The sequence below is a fragment of the Pholis gunnellus genome (genome assembly GCF_910591455.1).
Source record: "Pholis gunnellus genome assembly, chromosome: 21".
Classification (NCBI taxonomy): Eukaryota; Metazoa; Chordata; class Actinopteri; order Perciformes; family Pholidae; genus Pholis; species Pholis gunnellus.
The window spans coordinates 18,750,898-18,772,202 of record NC_136548.1 but is presented as its reverse complement, the minus strand read 5'-3'; the positions used below and the strand labels follow the sequence as shown (position 1 = coordinate 18,772,202).

The window sequence follows — 21,305 nt, the reverse complement described above, 5'->3', positions numbered from 1 at the left end:
TTTAAAAAGGCTGCGATCACAGATATGAGCTCATCATTACGTGAGCACATGCTGAGAAGTCCATGTTGTCACGGAGGAATAAGAGCCCACATTGGTTATCACAGAGCGGAAGAGACCAAAGCTACTTTTCTAAGATGTTTCTAAAACAAACTAATAAACATAAAATCTCCATCGTGGAACAAAAAGCATCAAGTGGAAGTTGATACAGCATCCACACTGATACCAGTTGTTCACCTGAAAAGACATGAAACTTAGAAAAGAAGGATCCACAACATGCAATAAATCCAAAAGCATCTATTTATATCTCAGCGTCAGAAAGGCCTCATGTTGCAGGCCGGTGGCTGTACACTACCAACTACAGTATGTAATTGTAACCTCCTGCTGCCAGACATCTTGGCATCGCTGCAGAGCCTGACTCATGCACTCCCTGGAGCAGCAGCCCCCCCCCCCCCCCCCGACCACACCACGCACATCTGGCTGTGTGCGTCTCCCTCCACGCCTCAGAGCCCTCGGACACAGAAGATGAAGCAGAAACCCAAGAAGTCGATCTGTGCTTCAGAGTGTTACTACGGAGAGAGAGAGATCGTCTCTCTCTGTGGATGTTTATCAGTTTGCTAAATGAAAATGAATAAAAAGGTAAATTGTTAAAACGACAGTCGACTGATTAACCCTCAATCTGAGTGTTTGCCTGTTAAAACTATAGAGGAGGCGTTAGCACACAGCTGACGCCTGAATACGTATTCCCCTAAAAGCACGGAACCAGACCAACCAGAAGAAATGAAAGAATCACAAACCAGCCGAGATTAAATCACAGTTTAGTTTATACAGATTATAAAAAGGTCAAAATCAAAAATTGCACTGTAAAGTTATCCCCTTTCCGGTTTGCACTTTGTTAAAATACGATCCCACACTTCAACAGTAAATGTTAAATACAAATGTTCCCTGATCTGCAGTTTGTCTTTGGTTCCTTCCATCTCAGACCGGCAGTGTGTCGTCATCGCCGTTATCACGATAGCATGTGATATCACTGCTGAGGATGTGACGCGAGTCCGGTTGGAGGTCGAGTAGCAACGATAAATCTGGAGGCGCGTTGGCCCGTCGGTGCCCCGGCTCAGAGGAGTCCAGGTGCAGATTCCACCAGACGAGTCCCTGGAAACCGCACAAAATCCACAACAGAGGGAAAATGCCAAACCACTTCCCGGTTGGTGTCGTTGTGGAAACGTCCAGAATCACCTCAGAAATGTTCATCTCAGCAGCAAACAAACTACTGAATCACAGTTTGTTATCGTCACACTGCGGAACCTTGTGGACAAGAAGTACACTTGTGTGCTTTAAGAAATCACAAAACAAATAAATTAAGTCCCTTTAACCAAATACACTTTCAGGTTCAAATGCTTTTCCCAATGAGCTCTTCAGTCACACACACACACACACACACACACAAACACACACACACACACACACAGTAATCTGAGTAAATGTCAGAACAGACTCGGCCACTGCCAGCAGGGCTGCGACCGTCTATTTAGAGACGGGGAGACGGGATATTTTAAGAAAGCGGCCAACTCAATTGCAGTCTTGTCAACGCGCTGCATCACACGGTAACGAGACGGGACTCTGACTCACACAGACGGATTGTGTGACACGCTCTGAACCAGTAAACATGGGTTTTGGTGATTGGTCCGGGTGAAGGGCGACTTTTGTTTCAATCACCGTTTAAGAGGTTTTCTATGCGACATTCGGAGCGTTAGTTAAGCAGCAAACAACTATCATCTATGTGAAGATACAGAGTGATGAGAACCAAGTCTCTCCCTCCGTGAGTGCTTTTATCAGAGCTCCTCTGTGATTCGTTTAAATAGCCGCGAGCCTTTCAGTGCACGTGAGCGTGCGTCACGGGTCAGCTAACGGCCGCCGCTCTGCACCGCTGTCATGTGGCGGTGATGAGATGCTGATGAGACTGTCCACCCTCCGGTTCCCCCTCAGGTGAACACCACAGCAGGCCAACCCAGAAGTCAGCACCAAACACAAAGATGGGAGCTTTCCACTGTGAGGCCGTGGCCATGTTGAGAGCCGTGCAGAGGCAATAGATGTGCTCCCACTTGAATTCAGCACCAGGGTAATAAGGCTGATGAGCCTGTGGAGCGATCAATACCAGGCGATCAAATGTAAATACAGAGAACAAATAGATTCAACGCAGACGTTGAGCTCCTGCTGTTGATTGAGGGGGAGGAGGAACATTAGGTCATCGGAATCAACGCTAATATCAACCGTTCCTCGATCTACTGGCATCAAAACAGGAAGTGGTAAAGCCAAGAGCGACGTGACAACGAGCGGTGTGACTGCGCTGGAAAGTTTCGAATATTTTGACTTTTATGGTTTTGAGGGCGTCTCGGTGTGATCGGGGCCTTTAATCTGAATAAATGTCCGTTAAGCCGCAACACAATGGTGATTAGAAGTATAACAATATTTATGTTTGCAGTATTATGAACCGGGTGTCTGTGGTCACGTTAACCGAACGATTGCTGCATTACCGCTTCTCTCCATTTTATTCCCACTAAAGATGCTGAACTATTTAGTTTTCACTCAAATAGAAAGTGTAAATCAACCGGCGCTGAGCTCTGAAGGATTAGCACTTTAAACGTGTGGCCGCTTTTTAACGACACTTTGAGGTTGACGAGGTTCTGTAAAACATTTAAAGGACTTTGTTTCAGACACTTCTAATAGAGATTAAAGTTCAAGTCTAAAAGGTCATTAAAAAAAATGTAGAAGCGTAAAATAAAGATAAAAACAATCTGTAAACTCATTGCTTTGACACGTTATCTGTACAAATTAAAGCAACAACAACTTAAACTGCTGACATTTCTCACTTATTTCCCCAAAACATGTTTCCATTCCTCAACCCGATTTCACTTTTAAACTAACCGCATCAAATAAACTAGTTAATGTCATTTTGATGCCACTTCCAGCGACGGTGGCTTTGACCGGAATAACATGCTCACAAATGCTAACATGCTAATGTTAGCTCACAACTTCTGTTTCCCGCTCACGTTAGCTTATTAGCACTAAAGGAAGTAGCAGAGGCTGGTCATTTTGGTCATTAAATATTCAACATAATTAAAGTTTGGACCCGACGAGGCCGGATTAAAATAATCTGGATTTTACCAAAGTTTTGTGCCAAATTAAATGGCGATCAATTCAATAGTTGTCGAATTATTCTATACAATCTTTTTAACCAAATTTAGTCTGGTTTTGACGTCTTCAACTATTTTGACCCACAAATCACCCAAAAAGAGATTTAAATGTTTCGTAACAAATACTAAAAAAATAAAACTAAAAAGCAAGTCTCCATGCTGAACAATACCCGCGGCCGTCAATAAAATAATATCCTCGTTTGCTTCATAAAAAGAAAACTTTTTCTTCTTGCTTTGCTCAGTTCAGAGAGTCTTGAACAAGTCGTCTTCAGGAAAAACAGGGTCGTCCATCTTTGGACTTCCTGTCGACGTGGTTCTCCGGTCGACCTGGATTCACCTGTGCATGTAGAGGCGTATGAGGCCCGCCTGGTGCAGCTGCTGCCACAGAGACATCTCCATACGCAGGTCGTGGTTGATGAAGAAGCCCACTCGGTGGTAGCTGCGGTCGTAGTAGTGGTCCGAGTAGTTCCTGTAGTCCGGGGTCATGAACCCGTACGCGCTCACCTTAATGAGCACAAGAAACAAGCGCTGCAGTCAGGATTAAACAGATCCCGTCATGTGAGAGATTAATCTTTTAACGACCTTTAGATCGTGTTTTAACAGTTTGTTTTTACCCCCCCCCCCCCCCCCCCCCCCCCCCACAGGTTGAAAAACGGGTTTTAAATGTTACGACTGATCTGTCTGCGATCTAACTAATGAATCATACATTCTGGCACAGCAGAACAACTTTAATGTTCCTCGAGTTCCTGGCAGCACCAAGTCGAGGCGGCACAAGTTCAGAGGATTCGTGCCTTCACAAGGCTGAGTGCTCGCGGTCAAAACATTCTCAGGTTATCAGGCGAGTGCAGTCTTGTCCCACAGTGAATGAACAGCTGACATTGAGCAGAAAAGTGCAACACAGTAATGATGCATTCCAACCTGGTCGCAGGTGTGCAGCGCAGCCAGCAGCATCACGGCACCTGTCGACGGACGGTAAATGTTCTTATATTTGGTTTTCAGAGCGCTGGAACGAAGGAATCTGAAACCGAAACAGTCAAACAACACCGACATTATTACATCTGCAGCGTCGGGGGTTAAAAGTTGCACAAACTCAGCGTGTGGGGGAACTCCCCCCCCCTCCCTGCAGCTTCTCTTTTAATCTCATTTCCAACTATTTGAAATGTGAGCCCGGCCTTTCATTCTGTCCACCTGCTCTAGCGGATCATTCCGCTCACCTGTTTCTGAGGTAACGGATGAAGTCGGGGTGGTACATCTTCAGCTTCTCCACGGACACGTCCTCTCCAAAGTACCTGGATGGACTGTGGGATAAAACACATCACATTATATGACATTAAGAGTCAAGGTTTATCAGAGAACGTTTACTGTACGAGCTCCTTTCTCTAGACGGCCACCGGGGTTGCAACATCCCAGGGTGTGAATGTGGAAGTGGTGGAGATGAGGTTTGAAGTTTTCCGTTGGTGAAGCAACAGAAACTAAGCGCCGACTTACTGACTCAGGTAGGAACGCTGCTCTGTTTCAGCCCAGAGAGAGAAAGACACCAAACTCCAGAACAATCCATCCAATAGCTGTTAAGACTTTTCACTCTAAACTACTAAAGACCAGCCTCACTGTGGCGTTGACCCAAGTCAGCAGGGTTCATCCTCTGGGGATCATGAAAACCCCGTCAAAATGTTAACGGCAATCTGAGCAACATTTGTTGAGATATTTCAGTCTGGACTAAAGTGATGCCGACATTGACCTCCCTAGAGCGAAGACGCTCGAGCGGCTGAAATGTCTGTGCGGCATTTCTAGCTGAACATCATCATCATCATCATCATCATCATCATCATCATCATCATCATCATGACAGCCGGTGGGTGTGGCTTACTCTCTGGCCCGATCGCGTCCTCTCTCCACTAGCCTGTGTGTCGCTGCAGCCTTCATCAGCAGGTAATCGCGGTCGTGATCCGGCAGAAAAACGTATCGTGTTTCCTGTTGGAGAGCAGCAGATGTTGTAGAATAACCTCGTGTAAATTGGCATTCTGAAACCAGCTTGTATTAACATGTTTGAAAGATAAACAGAACATGTCCCAGAGAAGTACACACCAACATCATTGGACTTGAAATAAAGTGTGAACCTGACTCGGTCAGCAGAAGGAGGGCATGATGAGAGGATAACACTGGATTAGTTCAGTCATGAGATTTGAATCGGTGAAATGTGGTGCGAGGTTTTGGACTAGCGTATAAAAGTCACATGTTCAAAATTAACTTCCGTCTTCACAGGAAGCAACGCAGTTAGGTTTAGGAGAAGGTCGTGAACAGCGGTCTCCTGGGTCACAGACTGGTCTTTGTTTGACCCGGGCACCGCTCTACTTTGTTCAGTCTTCAGACCTCCTGATCACGATTACATACAAATTCATTTTGTGACAGCGCATTCGTTTCTGTAGGTTTCGCTACGAACGCTGTATAAGAACCGCCTGCACGGAGTCATGAAGCCCAAACACCAAAAAAAAGAACAAATACAAATTGCTAAAACAAGACCAAAAGATTTACATAATACAAAATAAATAAGTAATTTAAGCATTTTATGGAGGAAAGACTTTGAATTTTGGGTCCTCACTTTGGACTGAGGGGGTCCTCTGTAGCCGGCGCCGGCGTAGCTCCTCATGGAGTTCATCATGGTGTTGGTGGAGAAGGTGTAGTGGGTGGTCCGAGACCCCACGTCCTGCTCAAAGCCCTTAATGATCGCCCCGTTGGTCCTGAAGATATACAAGTGTCCACAAACACAGATGAAAACACACAAACATCCTGGTTCTCTCTCCCGCTGACTTTCATGTCATTAAGATTTTCTTATTCTCAAACATCCTGCAGCATCACAGCACTAAACACACTTTCCATGTCGGCAGGAACTCCATATTGCCATCTAATAATCCGCTCCTCATGAATCTGAGGGATTTATACAGTATAGAAAAGATGTATTGCATTTTTAATGGGTTCCCTCATTGCTAGATGTTTTGTAGAGTGGGGATATTAAAAGCTGCTTAGAGCACAAACACATGCGGCTTTAGAAACCAACAAACAGATTAGACTGGAAGCTCTTCACAGCGTCTACCTGAAGACGTAGTGGTGCCCGTCGATCTCCTTCCCTTTCTTTGAGTCCTTCAGGATGCCGCCGTTCCCCACCGCAGCACAGCGGATACACTCCGACTGATTGCTGCGATCCTTCCAGTCGTCCAACAACCGCCAGCTCGACGAAGAGTTGAGGACGGACAGAGTTTCCACCAACGCTGTTGACAGACAGAAAAACAAACAAATCACAGCATTAATCTGGACGAGATTTATTCAACACACAGCTTTTCAAAAACAATCCTTGAATCATGAGAAAAAGATTTAGCTGCTGAACCGCTGATTATTTTTGTGGCTTTAATTGCATCCGCCCACAGATTCAGTTCTTTGTGATCGGTCTGAAAGAAAAGAGCCCCGAGGAGACACACGAAGCTACAATTATCTCAGCAGTGACGAGGCCCACATGTCCTCAATCAAATACCCACAATACTTTGCTTCTGTCTGGGTACATTTGGAATGTAATCAGAGAGCAGATTATCAGCTTTAGACGACCGCCGGTCTCTACACGACAAGTCCATTTGGTTCATTCTTTTGTTTACATTCTGATGTGTTTTTGTACAAATGAAGGGAAAAAAACATATAAAATAACATTTTAAAAATATTTAAAAAAGGAAAATATTGTAATAAATTAAAACAAATATGAAGAAAATAAGATATGTAGAAAAAACAAAACCAAAAACTCACTATTGTAGTCGAGCCCCCCCCCAGCCATGTGCTCCTGGGTACTGGATCAGGCGCTGGTGCTGTTCAGGAGTGACGTCTTCGGCCCACTGCAGGACCGGAATGTGTTCCAGAAACCGCTCACCAAACGCCGTCTTTGTGACCCGACTTCTGATATCGTCTGGGCATTCCTGAGGGAGGAGGTGACACCTTGTTATCAAACCACAGACACAAAGTACTTTGTCCACGCTCTACGTAGGACTCAGCAGTAACACACATTTGTGTCCCACATGATCTTTGCAAAGCCAGCATCATTAGTTCCACTTGGCAGGTTGCACAACCTCAAAATTAACCTCCAGGCTCTCACTGGAGCTAATTATCTAGGAATTACACGGCTGCAAAAAACAAACGCTTACAACAAGAGCTTTCAACCACTGAGAGACGTATTCATTAAGACATTTACATGCACACGTTTTGCTGACGCATTAAATATGAAACCACAAGTGGGCAAAACAAGGAAACATGAAAACATTCCACAAACGCAAACATGGCAACACACACGCATGGCGAGGCCTCATCTCATCAATTGTGTTCTCTAAGGAATCGATTATCAAATCAGCCTGTGTGCACTCTCCTCTTAAGTAACAGCTCGAAACCTAAACGGCAGCTTAACCGAGTTTACTGGAGGACAGCGTGTGCACGGCAGGAAACAGATCGGGATTCACCACGTTGATGCCTTATTCTGTTAAACTCTTAAAGAGCCCTGCAATTGCTCCCACCAGGTTCAAAGACTTAGAGGCAGATTTTGAGTTTCATCCTGTGGGTTTTCTTCCTCGGTGGACCATCTGACAGACGGACAAAGAGATGTGGCGTTGACGACACATTCAGGGAGGGAGTGGGAGAAAACAAGAGCCAGGGCCGAAGGAGTGGCTGTTTCCTACGAGGCGTTTACTGGAAACACAGACCCACCCAGCGGGGCAGCCGCCCGATGACTGCATCTCCAGCCCCGCGATGGAAACCAGAAGCGTGCGACCATCTGAAGCGCTGACGCTCAACATGTGTGATACACAACATCATGTGACACAGATCACAAGGTTACAAGGTAGAAATTACAACTCTCACCACCAAACCATGAGGAATATTTACACGTTTTCAAAACTCCAGTGGGGGATTTTTGCCATTAATTGGAGGATAAGATAAAAATCAACTATTAGCTGATCCAACCAGCAAGTATCTTCTCTGGACGTAAAATGAACCCATCAGAACATTAGAAATGTAGGTGAATCAATGAGTCTCATTTAGCGGCTGGCTAGCTAGCTAGCTAGCTTTTTAATCTGACGCAGGAACTGGACTAAAAGCAACATGTTTAATTTCCTACGAATAATGAATCAAATATGGAATATAAAGGTGCTGTAATCACAGAAACATAATTGTTAGAGGTCTGCACCAATGAAACCCAAACAAGTAACCAACCGTTAGCGGCGGGATGTCTTCGCTCATGTAAGTGTCTCCGATGAACGGAGGATCTTTTGGCCCGTCTGCCTGGACGAGCTGCAGTATTGGGGGGCCTTTGGTCCTGGTTCCGTCCGCATCATCAGACCTAGAACTGGACTTGGAGACCTCCGGGGCGTTGTTGTTCTCGGCTGGTTTGTGTTGAGCGGCCGTGGATGTTCGAGTCTTTACGGTGGAGGTTGGAGGGGGACGGGTCGACTGGTCTCTGCTGGTCTCTCTGTCAGGAGGCTCCTCATAGTCAAGTGAGCTGCTGTGGAGGACAGAACAAGAATTTGCGGTGAGCCCGACAGGTGACTGCTGGAAATAACTCCCCCCCCCCCACACACACACACACACACACACACACACACACTTCCTCTCTCTCTGTTTTCATGAGTCGTGTGCACGTTCTTAAAAAGGAATAGTTCAACATTTTTGGGAAACATCCAACTTTATTCATTATGTGCAATAAAAAGTTTATTATTTTTCAATATCGTCGCCGATATTACCAAGCACAATATTACCTTCGTATTTTAGTTTCTTACACTTAGTTAAATTCACCTCGGTCTCATTGCTATCGTAGTTCACACTGTCGTCAGTATAACGTCTTATACACTTAAGATTTATTACTCCATTGTTCATTTATGTTTACTTTTTTACTCTATTGTTCTCTTTCTTATTGTTGTAATCTTTGATCGATCTGTCAGAGATTATTAAATCTAATTATATCTCATCTTATTTGTGTTCTTGACTAGGGTTAGATAAGAGGATTGATAAGAATAATACATTTAATTTGTAAAACTCCTTTAGTGCAAGAAATGCAGCACAAGGTTTTACAATAAAGTAAGATAGACGTAGACTTAAAAGTACATTTTGAAAGTTTGAGTCAGTTCAAGTTCAGTCAGGGGTTTCACTGATAATAATACAAAAGAAGTTAAAAAGATTAGGATTGGTACCCATATTTACAACGAGCACACTTATAAATCAGAACATAAGAAATATAATAAATAATCAAGTGAAATACAACATTTTAAAAGAAGCGCAAAAAAGACTTTCAGGCCTTTTACAGTTTGTTAAAAGCTGAAGTGTAGAGATAAGTATTTAAAAAATATAAATGTTCAATAGCTTTGGGGCTTAACTGACAAAGTCAGCCGCTAGTTAGCTTAGCTTAGCATAGGGACTGGAAACAGTGGGAAACAGCTAGCCTGGCTCTGTCAGAGGTTTCCAGCTGCTCCAAATCTAACTGATCCTCAACACTTTGCATCTTGTTTGTTTGGAGCTTCACAGGTGCTGGTGGAGGAATGAACTTTGAGCAGTTTAGCCATTTCCCCAATGTTTCCAGCCTTTATGCTAAGCTAAGCTAAGCGACTGCTCACTCCGAAATCACATACAACGGACAGATGTGTGGTATCTATCCGACTGAGGAAGCAAAAATTCATATTTCCCTGAATATCTAACTATTGCTTCAAATGTATTATTGTATTTTATTGTATTTTAATTGACAGCATAAAAATATTTTACTGTTGAAAACTATTGACAGGCCGTCTGTGGCTAAAAACCACAAGGGGTAAATGGAAACATGCGTTTTATTTTGCAATTTGGAAAAACCAACCCTTTAATTAAGTTAATAACTTTCCACACAATAACACGTTAATCATGTGTGAGAAACTGGGAGAATCTGAGGTTTATTTTGAAAAGTACGCTGATTTATGACTCCCACTGCATAACTTAACTTATAACGTAACACATATTACAGTCATGAAGAAGAGGGAGGAGGCTGCATTTCATTTAATGTTTGTGGGCTTTTCTCAACTAACTCAAGGTTCACTTACTAGCTCCCCCCCCCAGAGCTTTTAGATAAATCTTCTCCTCAGCAGGTGGGAGCTGGTCAGGAGGGATGAAGCTTATTGGGGGGGGGGGGGGGGGGGGGGGGGGTTGAGGAAGGCAGCGAGATGCAGCTGAAAGTTCCAGAAAAGGCCAGTAAGTGGACCTTGATTTAAGGTTGTTTTTTTTGTTGTTGTTATTTTTGTCAAATCTTTATTGTAGAGAGGAATCCTGTAGTCTCAGGCAAGGTAACCTTATCTTTATCCCTTTATTTACCTTTTATAGCACCAGGTGCTGCTGCCACCCTCATAAAAGATGCAAACATGCAATAAAGCGGCTGAATTTAGGTAGGTGTAAATGGAAACTCGTTAATGTTGAACAAAGATCAAAGGTTGACCTGCGGAGGGGACAGGAAGACGTCACCTTAATAATTTATAAGGTATAAGATAAAATTAAAGCTGCAAGCAGCGATGTACGGGCCCTTGCATCCTCCCGTACGTCGGGGGTACTGGCGGGATGCCGGCAGAAGCGGCCATAAATATCTGCGACCATCAGACAGCGAGCCCACAAGTTAGACGTATTTCTAATGCTTGGACTGTGTGACACTGGAAATTATGTAGTGCAAATATTTCACCAGTTCCCCTATCCACTATGTGGATCCATCTATCTTAGTTTGCACATATTTAGATCAGAGAAGTCTTTTTCTCATGGTGTGCCCACAAACCCTTTTAATAAGTTCAGTGTTTGGGCAGCTGTAATTATAGAATCCTGCTTACGTCCGTGCTTATCAGTAGGTGGCGCTATGACTAGGAGTTAATATTGGCATGCAGAAGTCCTAAAGTCATGACAGTCAACAACCATGTCAAGTTTGGGACAGTTTTGACAAAGTACAGTTGAGTTACAACAGCTTGATGGATGATGGTGAACCATGTGAAATGGCTGCCACACCAAATCCATGTCTTTTGATGCAACCTAAAGCTTTTAGTAACTTTTAATCACTAAGGTCTTGAGATTGTTCTGACCAAATTCTAAGTTGATCTGATTAATTCCCGAGGAGGAGTTTGTTAAAGTAGAGCGCCTGGAAATTGCACAAACAACACTATAAATTCATAAAAAATTCAAAATGGCTGACTTCTGGTTAGGTTTAGAGCTCTAAGACCTTTTTTTAAGTCTACATGTGATACACCTTCTTACCAAATTTTATATATCTAGGTGAGACGTACTGCGAGGGCTGCATCGTTGAAATATTGTAGGGGGTGCTATCGAGCCGACTTGCCACTCTGAAGCATTAAAGTCACATCAGATAACTACATTCAGGGTTTTAAATGTGTTTGACAGGTTTTGTTATGTTTTGAGCATTTTTAGCCTCTCAAAAAACACCTTCATTTTTCATGATTTGTTTTGTTCTCCTTTTGTCCTCATTAAATGGTGTGGCTGGAGCTGGGTGACGTACAGACTGCTTTTTGTGCCGGGGTTGTTGTTGGTCGACTCGAGTCATGTTTATGGAAAAATGGAAATTTCTAGTATCATGCATAGGCAACGCAGTTACACTCTAAACAATTTCATCGTAAAATAACGGTAATTTACTGGCAGCAGGGATGCCAGTAATTTACTGTTTTTTTACCGTGAAGCTATTGTAATTTACGTGTACGATATTGTACCGTATACTGGATTACGGTATGTGATAGTAGAACAACTGGGTTTTACGGTGATTTTATGATATATGCCAGAATGTTACCGTTTATTTACAAAGGGTAATACAACCCAATAGTTTTGCATTTAAGTGGTATGCTGCTGTTGTTCAGTGGTAGGTACCTATCCCTGGAGTGGTATGCTGCTGTTGTTCAGTGGTAGGTACTGTTGCGTTTTCTCTCTTCAACAATAAACTATTGGTTATATTCCCTCAGTGTCCCAGGCTTCCGGGGAGGCTAGGCCGGTTTTAGCAAACCCTTTGCCCCTATTTCGACACCAGAGGTACTCCCACAATAGCCATTATCGCCTCTCACCCCCTAGGTTCCTTACTGTAAACAGTCTATCAGTTTACCAATGTTGGGTAACGATTTCAAGGAGGATTTTTAGTTTTTAGAACAACTTACGCTGAACTACACAAATCCGGTTCTGTAGGTTCACTTTGTGGGATTTAGGCAGACGTCTTAACTACCAGGACACTTAGGCAGAATCTGTGGGTGGATTTACCCCACTGTAAACGACCTACTTTTTGGTTTCTTTAGAGACGTTTTATATGGTTTGACCAATCACGAGTCTAAATAAGAATTCACACTCACCTCTGACGGAAGGCGCCCCTCCTGGTACGACGAAGGGGGAGAAGGAAAGAAAGAGAGGAAACTCTAGTTCTAATTTCCTTGCAATACTATGGTAAAGCAACTGTCTTTATTTCCAAAATCAAGTTAGTACAAGTTTACATGCTAAAGCGTGTAAGGCCCCACCCCCCTTTTTGGCAGGCTTCCTATCGGGCCCCCTCTTACATGACGTAATTAATTTACAGTAGAAGAGTAGCTGTGGCCGATATTTCCTATTATGGTGTTGAGCACATTTAACCCTCCTGTTATGTTGCGGGTCTAATTGACCCGTTTCAAAGTTTGAAAATCTAGAAAAAATATTTCAAAGTACTCTTTCTGTATGAAACTTCTGTATCGGTCCCTCCCTCTGAACAACAGCAGCATACCACTCCAGGGATCGGTCCCTCCCTCTGAACAACAGCAGCATACCACTCCAGGGATCGGTACCTCCCTCTGAACAACAGCAGCATACCACTCCAGGGATCGGTACCTCCCTCTGAACAACAGCAGCATACCGCTCCAGTTATCGGTCCCTCCCTCTGAACAACAGCAGCATACCGCTCTAGGTATCGGTCCCTCCCTCTGAACAACAGCAGCATACCGCTCCAGTTATCGGTCCCTCCCTCTGAACAACAGCAGCATACCGCTCTAGGTATCGGTCCCTCCCTCTGAACAACAGCAGCATACCACTCCAGGGATCGGTACCTCCCTCTGAACAACAGCAGCATACCGCTCCAGTTATCGGTCCCTCCCTCTGAACAACAGCAGCATACCGCTCCAGGGATCGGTACATACCCCTGAACAGTAGAATACCATCGGCCACTTTTCGATCTCAGCGACACTCCCTCAGACACTGAATCAAAATAGCATTAAGAGTGAAACGCTGAATTAAAATAGTATCAAGAACATTGTAATAGAACTGCATCACAGTCTAGCTTGTTAACAAGTCTTATACACCTTAAAAGAGGACTTGACTGCAGCGTCTGGCTGGTATCCTCAATCTCTGATGACGAGTGACTGTAAAAAAAATAAAAATAAAAGCTACAAGCACGTCGAGGGTACTGGCAGGACTCTGGTTGACGCGGCCGTGCATTTCTGTGACCATCAAACACTGCGTGCACGAGTTAGATGATATTTCCTGCGTCGACCAGCAGCGTAACAAGATCGTGTTGCCAGGTCTCAAGCCTCAAATGTGTTGAGGGTACCTCCAATACAATCATAAATGTAAGCCTGTTAAGATCATCAAGAAAATGAATGTGCGTGAATGCGCTTCAGTGTTAGTAACATAACAGACTGTCAGTTTACTGGGATGGGGTTCAACTCCCTGCAGTGTCCTGATTTTATTTGGACTTAAATGAAAGTTAAGAAAACAGTAGTATCATTTGCTTTTACTTGAACACTTTAATTTAACACAGTTTTCTTTTTAAGCTCTTCTGTAACTTTAGACTGTTTTGTGAAGCATTCATTGTAACATTTAACCTGATTCTCGTGTAGAAGCTCTGGACAGATCATTTATGCTAATGTCGACTGATATGGTTTGGAAAACATACTGTTATCTAACTTTTGCTCTCCAAGCATCTTAGTTTGCACATATTTAGATCAGAGAAGTCTTTTTCTCATGGTGTGCCCACAAACCCTTTTAATAAGTTCAGTGTTTGGGCAGCTGTAATTATAGAATCCTGCTTACGTCCGTGCTTATCAGTAGGTGGCGCTATGACTAGGAGTTAATATTGGCATGCAGAAGTCCTAAAGTCATGACAGTCAACAACCATGTCAAGTTTGGGACAGTTTTGACAAAGTACAGTTGAGTTACAACAGCTTGATGGATGATGGTGAACCATGTGAAATGGCTGCCACACCAAATCCACGTCGTTTGATGAAACCTAAAGCTTTTAGTAACTTTTAATCACTAAGGTCTTTAGATTGTTCTGATCAAAATCTAAGCTGATCTGATTAATTCCCTAGGAGGAGTTCGTAGTACAGCACCTGGAAATGGAAAAAAACGACACTATAAATTCATACAAAATTCAAAATGGCTGACTTCTGGTTGGGTTTAGAGCTTAGAGCCCTAAGACCTTTTTTTAAGTCTACATGTGATCCACCTGCTTCCCAATTTGTAAACATCTAGGTGAGACGTACCGCGAGGGCTGCATCGGCGAAATATTGTAGGGGGCGCTATTGAGCCGACTTGCCACTCTGACACATTAAAGTTACATCAGATAACTACATTCATGATTTTAAATGTGTTTGACAAGTTTTGTTATGTTTTGAGCATTTTTAGCCCCTCAAAAACACCTTCATTTTTCATGGCGAAGAATGCGTCGCCACGGCAACAGCTTTTCACGAAACAACAAGCTTTGAGTAACTTTTCATCACAAAGGTCTTTAGATTGTACTGACCAATTTTGAAGTTGATTCGATTATTTCCCTAGGAGGAGTTCGTTAAAGTGCACACAATGAGACAGTGTAGGTCACATGGGCGGTTCACTTTAATTACTTCCCTGGCAAGAAAGGTGAACAAACAGGATGCTGTATGACTAATTAAAGCCTGTGTATGGCGAGGACGAGGGTTTCATCCCTCCACCTTGAATGCAATTCTTTTAATCAGCAGTCAAGAAGCATGAAGTAGAGCGATCATTTCCTGTTTCATAACGCAAGAAAAGCACTTTGTGTGTGTGTGTGTGTGTGTGTGTGTGTGTGTGTGTCTACACAGCGCAAAAGTGACATGTCGTCACGGTGTGCTTTGTGCAAATACATGTTGGCTCTGTCTTTATAATATTTGCATTAGACAGTCTTGGCTGACGTGTTGGGTGAGGATGACCACTGTCTTTCAAAATTTTTTGACACGAATGTCTCTCTTGGAGGAACAGGTATGTCAGTTTCCTCATCTGATGGTTCATAATCAGCACCATTATAATCTGAATTGACCTCAAGATGGTCTTCATCTTCAGACACATCCTCTTCTATTTCACTGTCGTGATCAAGGATGTGATGATGTGATGTGATGTGATGTGATGTGATGATGTTTTATTAGGGCCCGAGCACCGACAACGTCGGTGCTCGGGCCCTAATAAAACTACATTACATTAAATGTTTGACTTACTTTTTCATTTACTAAAAAAATCTATTAATTGAATGAATAAGGCATTACATGCGTTTTGAGTGATGCAGGGTAAAATATTCTATTTCACTCTTTTGTGATTTATTTATTGTGATGAAAAATGATTAAAAACAATATAAAAATGTATCTTTAGTTTCCATTTTTAATATGTTTTTCCCACTAAACAGTTAAACATTACAAGGGTTTCACTGTGTTTGTCCCGTGACTATTTAAAACATATTCTAAGATTAAAATAGAAACCAGTGTCCTGAATATAGTTATATAGTAATAGATTAGTTTTATAAACTATACGTTTATTTAAATATTCACACTTTCAAAATATTGCATCTCAATAAAATTATGGCAAAACAAATGTATTTTATCTTCTAAATGTAAAAGAACGCTCGTCCATTAAAGACGTGGAGGTCTGCTACAGAAGGGAAGTGAGGAGGATCCTCGTGACCTGATTTTAAATGAAAGAACAGCTTTTAAAATGAGAGACCTGCCGGCTCCACGCGCCCCAAACCTACCATTTAGTGTCTGAAACAGACCTTTGACAAACATCCATCTTTTCCATTTCTTTCCCCTGAACTCAATGCGTTGTATCTGGAGCTGCTGGCTCCTAAAGCTGGAGCGCTGCCCGTTACAACAAAGCTTACGCTTCACATGCGCGTGGAAGAAACCACCTCCAGGAAAACAACTCCAGGGGATTTTTTTCATTACTGTGTGGCTCCTTTGTTAAAACCACAATGACACAACTAAAGAGGGAATAAGTGCTGGTTACAGACAAATACATCGAACCACTCATGATCTAGATCAGAGGTATTCAACTACAGTTCAGCGAGCTCCAGTTAGAGAGCGTTCCCTCATCCAAAGGTCCTGAACACCAACTAACGTCTCAACTTGATTCATGATTTAGTCCCACGTACAGTGAAGTAGCCCACAGTAGTATTAACGTCTGACTGTCAAAGCAAATAAAGAAAGTTCAATTGAACTGGATTCATTATAAATAATATATACTCTAATAATAAATAAATGTTCTCTTATTTCAAGTAACATGTAGGCGGAGTTACAAAATAACATACATATCAGTAAGCTTTTGAAAAATGTGACTAATGTACTGCTTCTAAGCTCACTCCATTGTCTCTGAACACACAATATGAGACACATACTGGTTTTAAACTGCCTATAGGAAGAATGAAGATATACCAGTCTGTACATTGGGGGCTAAAGACTCTGTTGTCTCTGTCCACATTTCTCTGCTTAGAGGACATCGTGTGAAATAACTTCTCTGACTGTTGGGTCTCTCTCCTGTGTGTGTGTGTGTGTCTTATATGAATACACGTATATGATTCACAACACATGTGAGTGGTCTGTGTGTCTGCTGGACCTCTGTGAACAGTCTCTGGTCGTTTCCCATAAAAGAGAGTTTTCTCCTCTCGCTGGTTTCAGTGGGCGCGGTTCAGTTGGGATTTGTGTAACAATGTGTTCATCTTCAACTTTAATTGTTGCTTATTTATCCAGGATTACTTTTGCAGCTTAAAGTTCATTTATTTTGTAGGAGGTGTAACCCTTTGTTATAATTAATCACTTTGCACTATGGGAAGTGTAGAATCCAGTGTTTTTGCAAGTTTCCTCAAATGAGGGTCTAAAAGTCGGCCTCTGGCCTCTGCTGCATTCATTTTGACTCTTTCCACCTGCAGCGTCTCCTCTTACAACCGTACATTGTATTTTATATCGTACAGGTTCGTACGGCCGTCCCTCCACTCACCTCTCGCTCGTTTCCTGTATGAAGCCGTGGAGATGTTTGATGGGCACCATGGACCAGGACAGAGGACTCTCCAGGTTCATGCACAGCATGTAGACGCACAGCAGGCAGCCGACGACCACCAGGCCGACCACCAGCCTCCTCTGGAGCGCCATCCCCGTCAAGGAGCGAGCGACCGTTGTGTGTGCTTGTCCCGCTCTCGGGAATATGAGGAGGTGGAGGACGGAGGCTGAGGAGAAAGAAGAGGACGCTTTTTTGGTCAGCCAGGCGAGGGGGAAAGCGAGGGGTGTCAGTGATGGTGGGGATTTAATTAGCCCACAATAGGATCTGGGCTCCACTCTGAGCTTCTCTCAGCACAACTACAGCAGGAGAGGGAGACGGGAGGAGAGACAGAGAGCTGGAACGAGGGCAAAGACTTCATCTTTCAGCGTCAAAAGAGTCCCAAATAATCCCTTTTTAATGAAACCTCTTCTCATGCCCCCGAACACAAAGTGCACGGTCACACGCTTCATATCTGTTTGTGTGCTGCTCTTATTCATCTCCTCTCTGCTCGCACTGAAGGTACAGAAGAGGAAACACTGTGGCTACACACACAACACAAAGTAAAAGATTAACACAGTGAGAGGAGCTGCACAGGAAGCATTCGTTCGCTGTTCCTAAAGCTGACAGAAGGAAACAGAAAACAGGACAGTCAGCTGCAGCTGATGGGCGACTGCAGATACAGGAAGCCAGAAAGCCCCAATCTGACAGGAAACTTGTGACTCGCAGCACCCGTTGTGGTCACACCAATGAGTCTCTCTGAAGAAGCTGAAGACATTCGCGTACACTCGGAGCACCAGCCCTCTCCACTTCTCACCTCTTGGTGAGTGTAATAAACGCTGCCGGAGGCCAGGCTCGTAAATCTGCTCTCTGAACTTTCAGTGAATTTTGAGGAGAAATCAGCAGTAAAATAAAAACTCCTAAATGTGGATTTGATCTCAAAAGGAGACGTGTTGAGGGAACTAAACAGCTCAAATCTGACTCAAAGTCAAGTCTTTGTGCTGCTTTTCTTAAACCCATCAATCCGCCCAAGTAGTCACTTGAATCAGGAGAATAATAACGGCACTGAGGACAATGTGAGTGATGTCGTTTCCCCCCCGGCCCATGTGAGTAGGTGCTCCTCCGGACTGAGGCTAAAACGGGGGAATGGAAAGAATGTGTTGCAGCGATCCAGTGATAAACTCAGCTCTCTGATAAGAGACAACAGGAACACTCTGGAGGAAGATAGCTTTCCAATCAAACTACTCAAATCAAACTAAACAGTTAAGAGTTTTCTACTTTAAATAAATGTCATAGAAGTGATTAAATAATCTCTAATGTGGCTGACAAAGAGTCAGAGAGACTAAAACAAGAGGAGAAAGAAAACATGCATCAGACTGTGACAAACCATGACTTAATGTCCTCCTTTTAGTCAGAGGACTCTACTCGCTTGTGTCTGCCTCTCCTCTCGTCTAACAGACGCAAAGCTCTTCAAAACAGAAGGTAAAGTAAAGAAGGAAAGCTCGTCCTCTCACCCGCAGAGAGTCCTCTGTGTTCCGCGGTCTCTCAGTCCGTCCTTCACGACAATGAAGACTTATTCCTCTAAGTTGGTGAGCTCTGCTGCTCATCTAGTGTGGAGCGGCTGCACTGCCAGCCTCTGCACTGTATGGGCGGGACCATTGTGAAATGAGCAACAGCTGCTGGCAATTGGACAACCCCCCCAATGAGAGAGAGAGAGAGAGAGAGAGAGAGAGAGAGAGAGAGAGAGAGAGAGAGAGAGAGAGAGAGAGAGAGAGAGAGAGAGAGAGAGAGAGAGAGGGAGAGAGAGAGAGAGAGACAGAGGGAGGGAGGGAGAGAGAGACGGAGGGAGGGAGAGAGAGAGACGGAGGGAGGGAGAGAGAGAGACGGAGGGAGGGAGAGAGAGAGACGGAGGGAGGGAGAGAGAGAGAAGCCCACTCCAGGTTGCAATAAAGTCATGAGCAGCTCTGAGGATCTCTGCTATGCTCACAATGTGTGGAGACCCTGAATCACACGCACACACACACACACACACACACACACACATGAATGTAAAAGGTCAGGTGACAAGCAGGAACATGCAGACCGAAACTTCCTCCACACAGCTGGCTCAGCGTTTTTTAAAATCTCTCTTCCGTCACGGGAGCCGTTCGCTCCATCCAGCCCTCGGTCAGCTGGGCCCTCCCAGCCGAGTGGGAGTCGATGGTCGGCGTGCCTCCTCCGGGTTCTGGTTTCCTCTGTGAGAAGAAGGGAAATTAGGCTGAAAGGAGAGACACGTTTTCAGTACGCACCACCGGTTGCTTTGGCTGTCCGGAGGACGTGAGCTAGCTGCAGGGTGGAAGAAAAAAAAAGAGTAGAAGAAGAAGAAGAAAGTGGGTCAGCTCTGCACATTATTCCAGATGTATAGGCTGAAACATCCCTGAGGTGGTTTTAACTTCCATAAAGGCTGCTAGTATTGTACCAAAACATCAATTATCAAGAAACTGTTCGAGGTTTACAGACATCTCAGGAATGAAGCGATGCATTTAAACGCTGAAGAAATGCTGTTAATAAATCATTTCAGGCTTCAAACCGACAGCTCTTTGGGCTCATGATTGGAATTCCCCAGCGTGTTGAGTGGATGTGACTGAAGACACTTCTTCGTCTCCCTCGACGCCGTGAGTTACGGTCGAGGGCTGATGGGAGGGATGATGGGAGGGATGATGGGAGGGCGGGGGACGGAAAACAAGCAAACAATTGTCTTGTTTTCCCAAAGCGAACAGAGACGAGGAACACAGCGCACGTCGTCAACAAGCCTTCGCTTCTTTGTTTTTATTCAGTCACCATCTTCTTCACAGTTTTTTCAAAACCATCATCACCACGATTAACGATCCAAACTAAACTAAAACAAGATGAGGAACAAACAGTGTGAAGAGCTGCGTGTTCGGGCACAGAGGTTACACATGAGAGAGACGGATCAGAACTAAACTACAACTGGTGACAGCTGGAATGGTTTGTATACAAAGTTACAAATGAATACAAAAAATACAAAATAAACTTGTGCTTGTGTGTATCTGACACCACGAGGGTCAGCTCAGGTCACAATAGGAGGAAAGCTGGCACACACACACACACATGCATACAAAAGGCAAGGCGCATTGGCACTTGTAGGGCGGGCATGCGCGAGGAATGCCAGCTCCCGTCGCCAACTCGCATCGCCACCGTCTGCTGAGCCAACACCGGCAGAGCAGACTGTGGCTGCTTCCAGGCCTGCGGGCCTCCACACCAGAGTCCTCGTGGCTCACAGTGGATCTCGGTTCGCGGCGACGTGTGACGCACATCAACCACCTCCCGCCTCGCTCACCGACCTCCAGTCGGGGCTTCTGTATCAGTTCTGCTCCGTAAACTTGGAAGTGATTTGTGGCGACAATCACTCTGATTTAGTGCTTCGGGTCAGAAACCGCATTACCCATAAAGCTGCACTACTCCTACCCTTCCACCACGTTACACTTCATATGAACCCTTTACATTGGGGCTCGGACGACTTCCGTGTCAGAAAAACCTGACGTACTGTATTTAAACCATCTACAAACGGCATAGTTTTAACGTGTTAGCGCGGCTGTTAGCCGCTCTGCTAAGTTACAGTAAAAACACTTGATGTGCTGACTTCAAAGGACCTTTGTGTGGACCAACAACACCACACAAGGTTGTGTAAGAGCGCTGAACTGGGAAATAAATAAAGAAATAAATATGTTTATATGTGAGGTCGAATTTGGGGCCTTTACAATCACATCAGAGTGATGTCATTTCACATCATGTTGCACCGAAATAACTTCATTTTCAGGTTTTTCT

At 44.0% G+C, this 21,305-nt stretch overlaps 1 protein-coding gene across 1 annotated transcript; it reads right to left on the bottom strand.

Moving 5' to 3' along the window:
- Window positions 1-798: 798 nt before the first annotated feature.
- st6galnac (ST6 (alpha-N-acetyl-neuraminyl-2,3-beta-galactosyl-1,3)-N-acetylgalactosaminide alpha-2,6-sialyltransferase) lies at window positions 799-19,260 on the bottom strand. Its single transcript, XM_079183362.1, is given in 11 exon segments — window positions 799-3,695; window positions 4,110-4,209; window positions 4,406-4,489; window positions 5,059-5,162; window positions 5,791-5,929; window positions 6,283-6,457; window positions 6,981-6,999; window positions 7,001-7,147; window positions 8,430-8,718; window positions 17,442-17,667; window positions 18,992-19,260. Coding segments are annotated over 10 exon segments (1,380 nt in total). The 5' UTR covers window positions 17,594-17,667; window positions 18,992-19,260; the 3' UTR covers window positions 799-3,524.
- Between the last annotated feature and the right edge of the window lie 2,045 nt (window positions 19,261-21,305).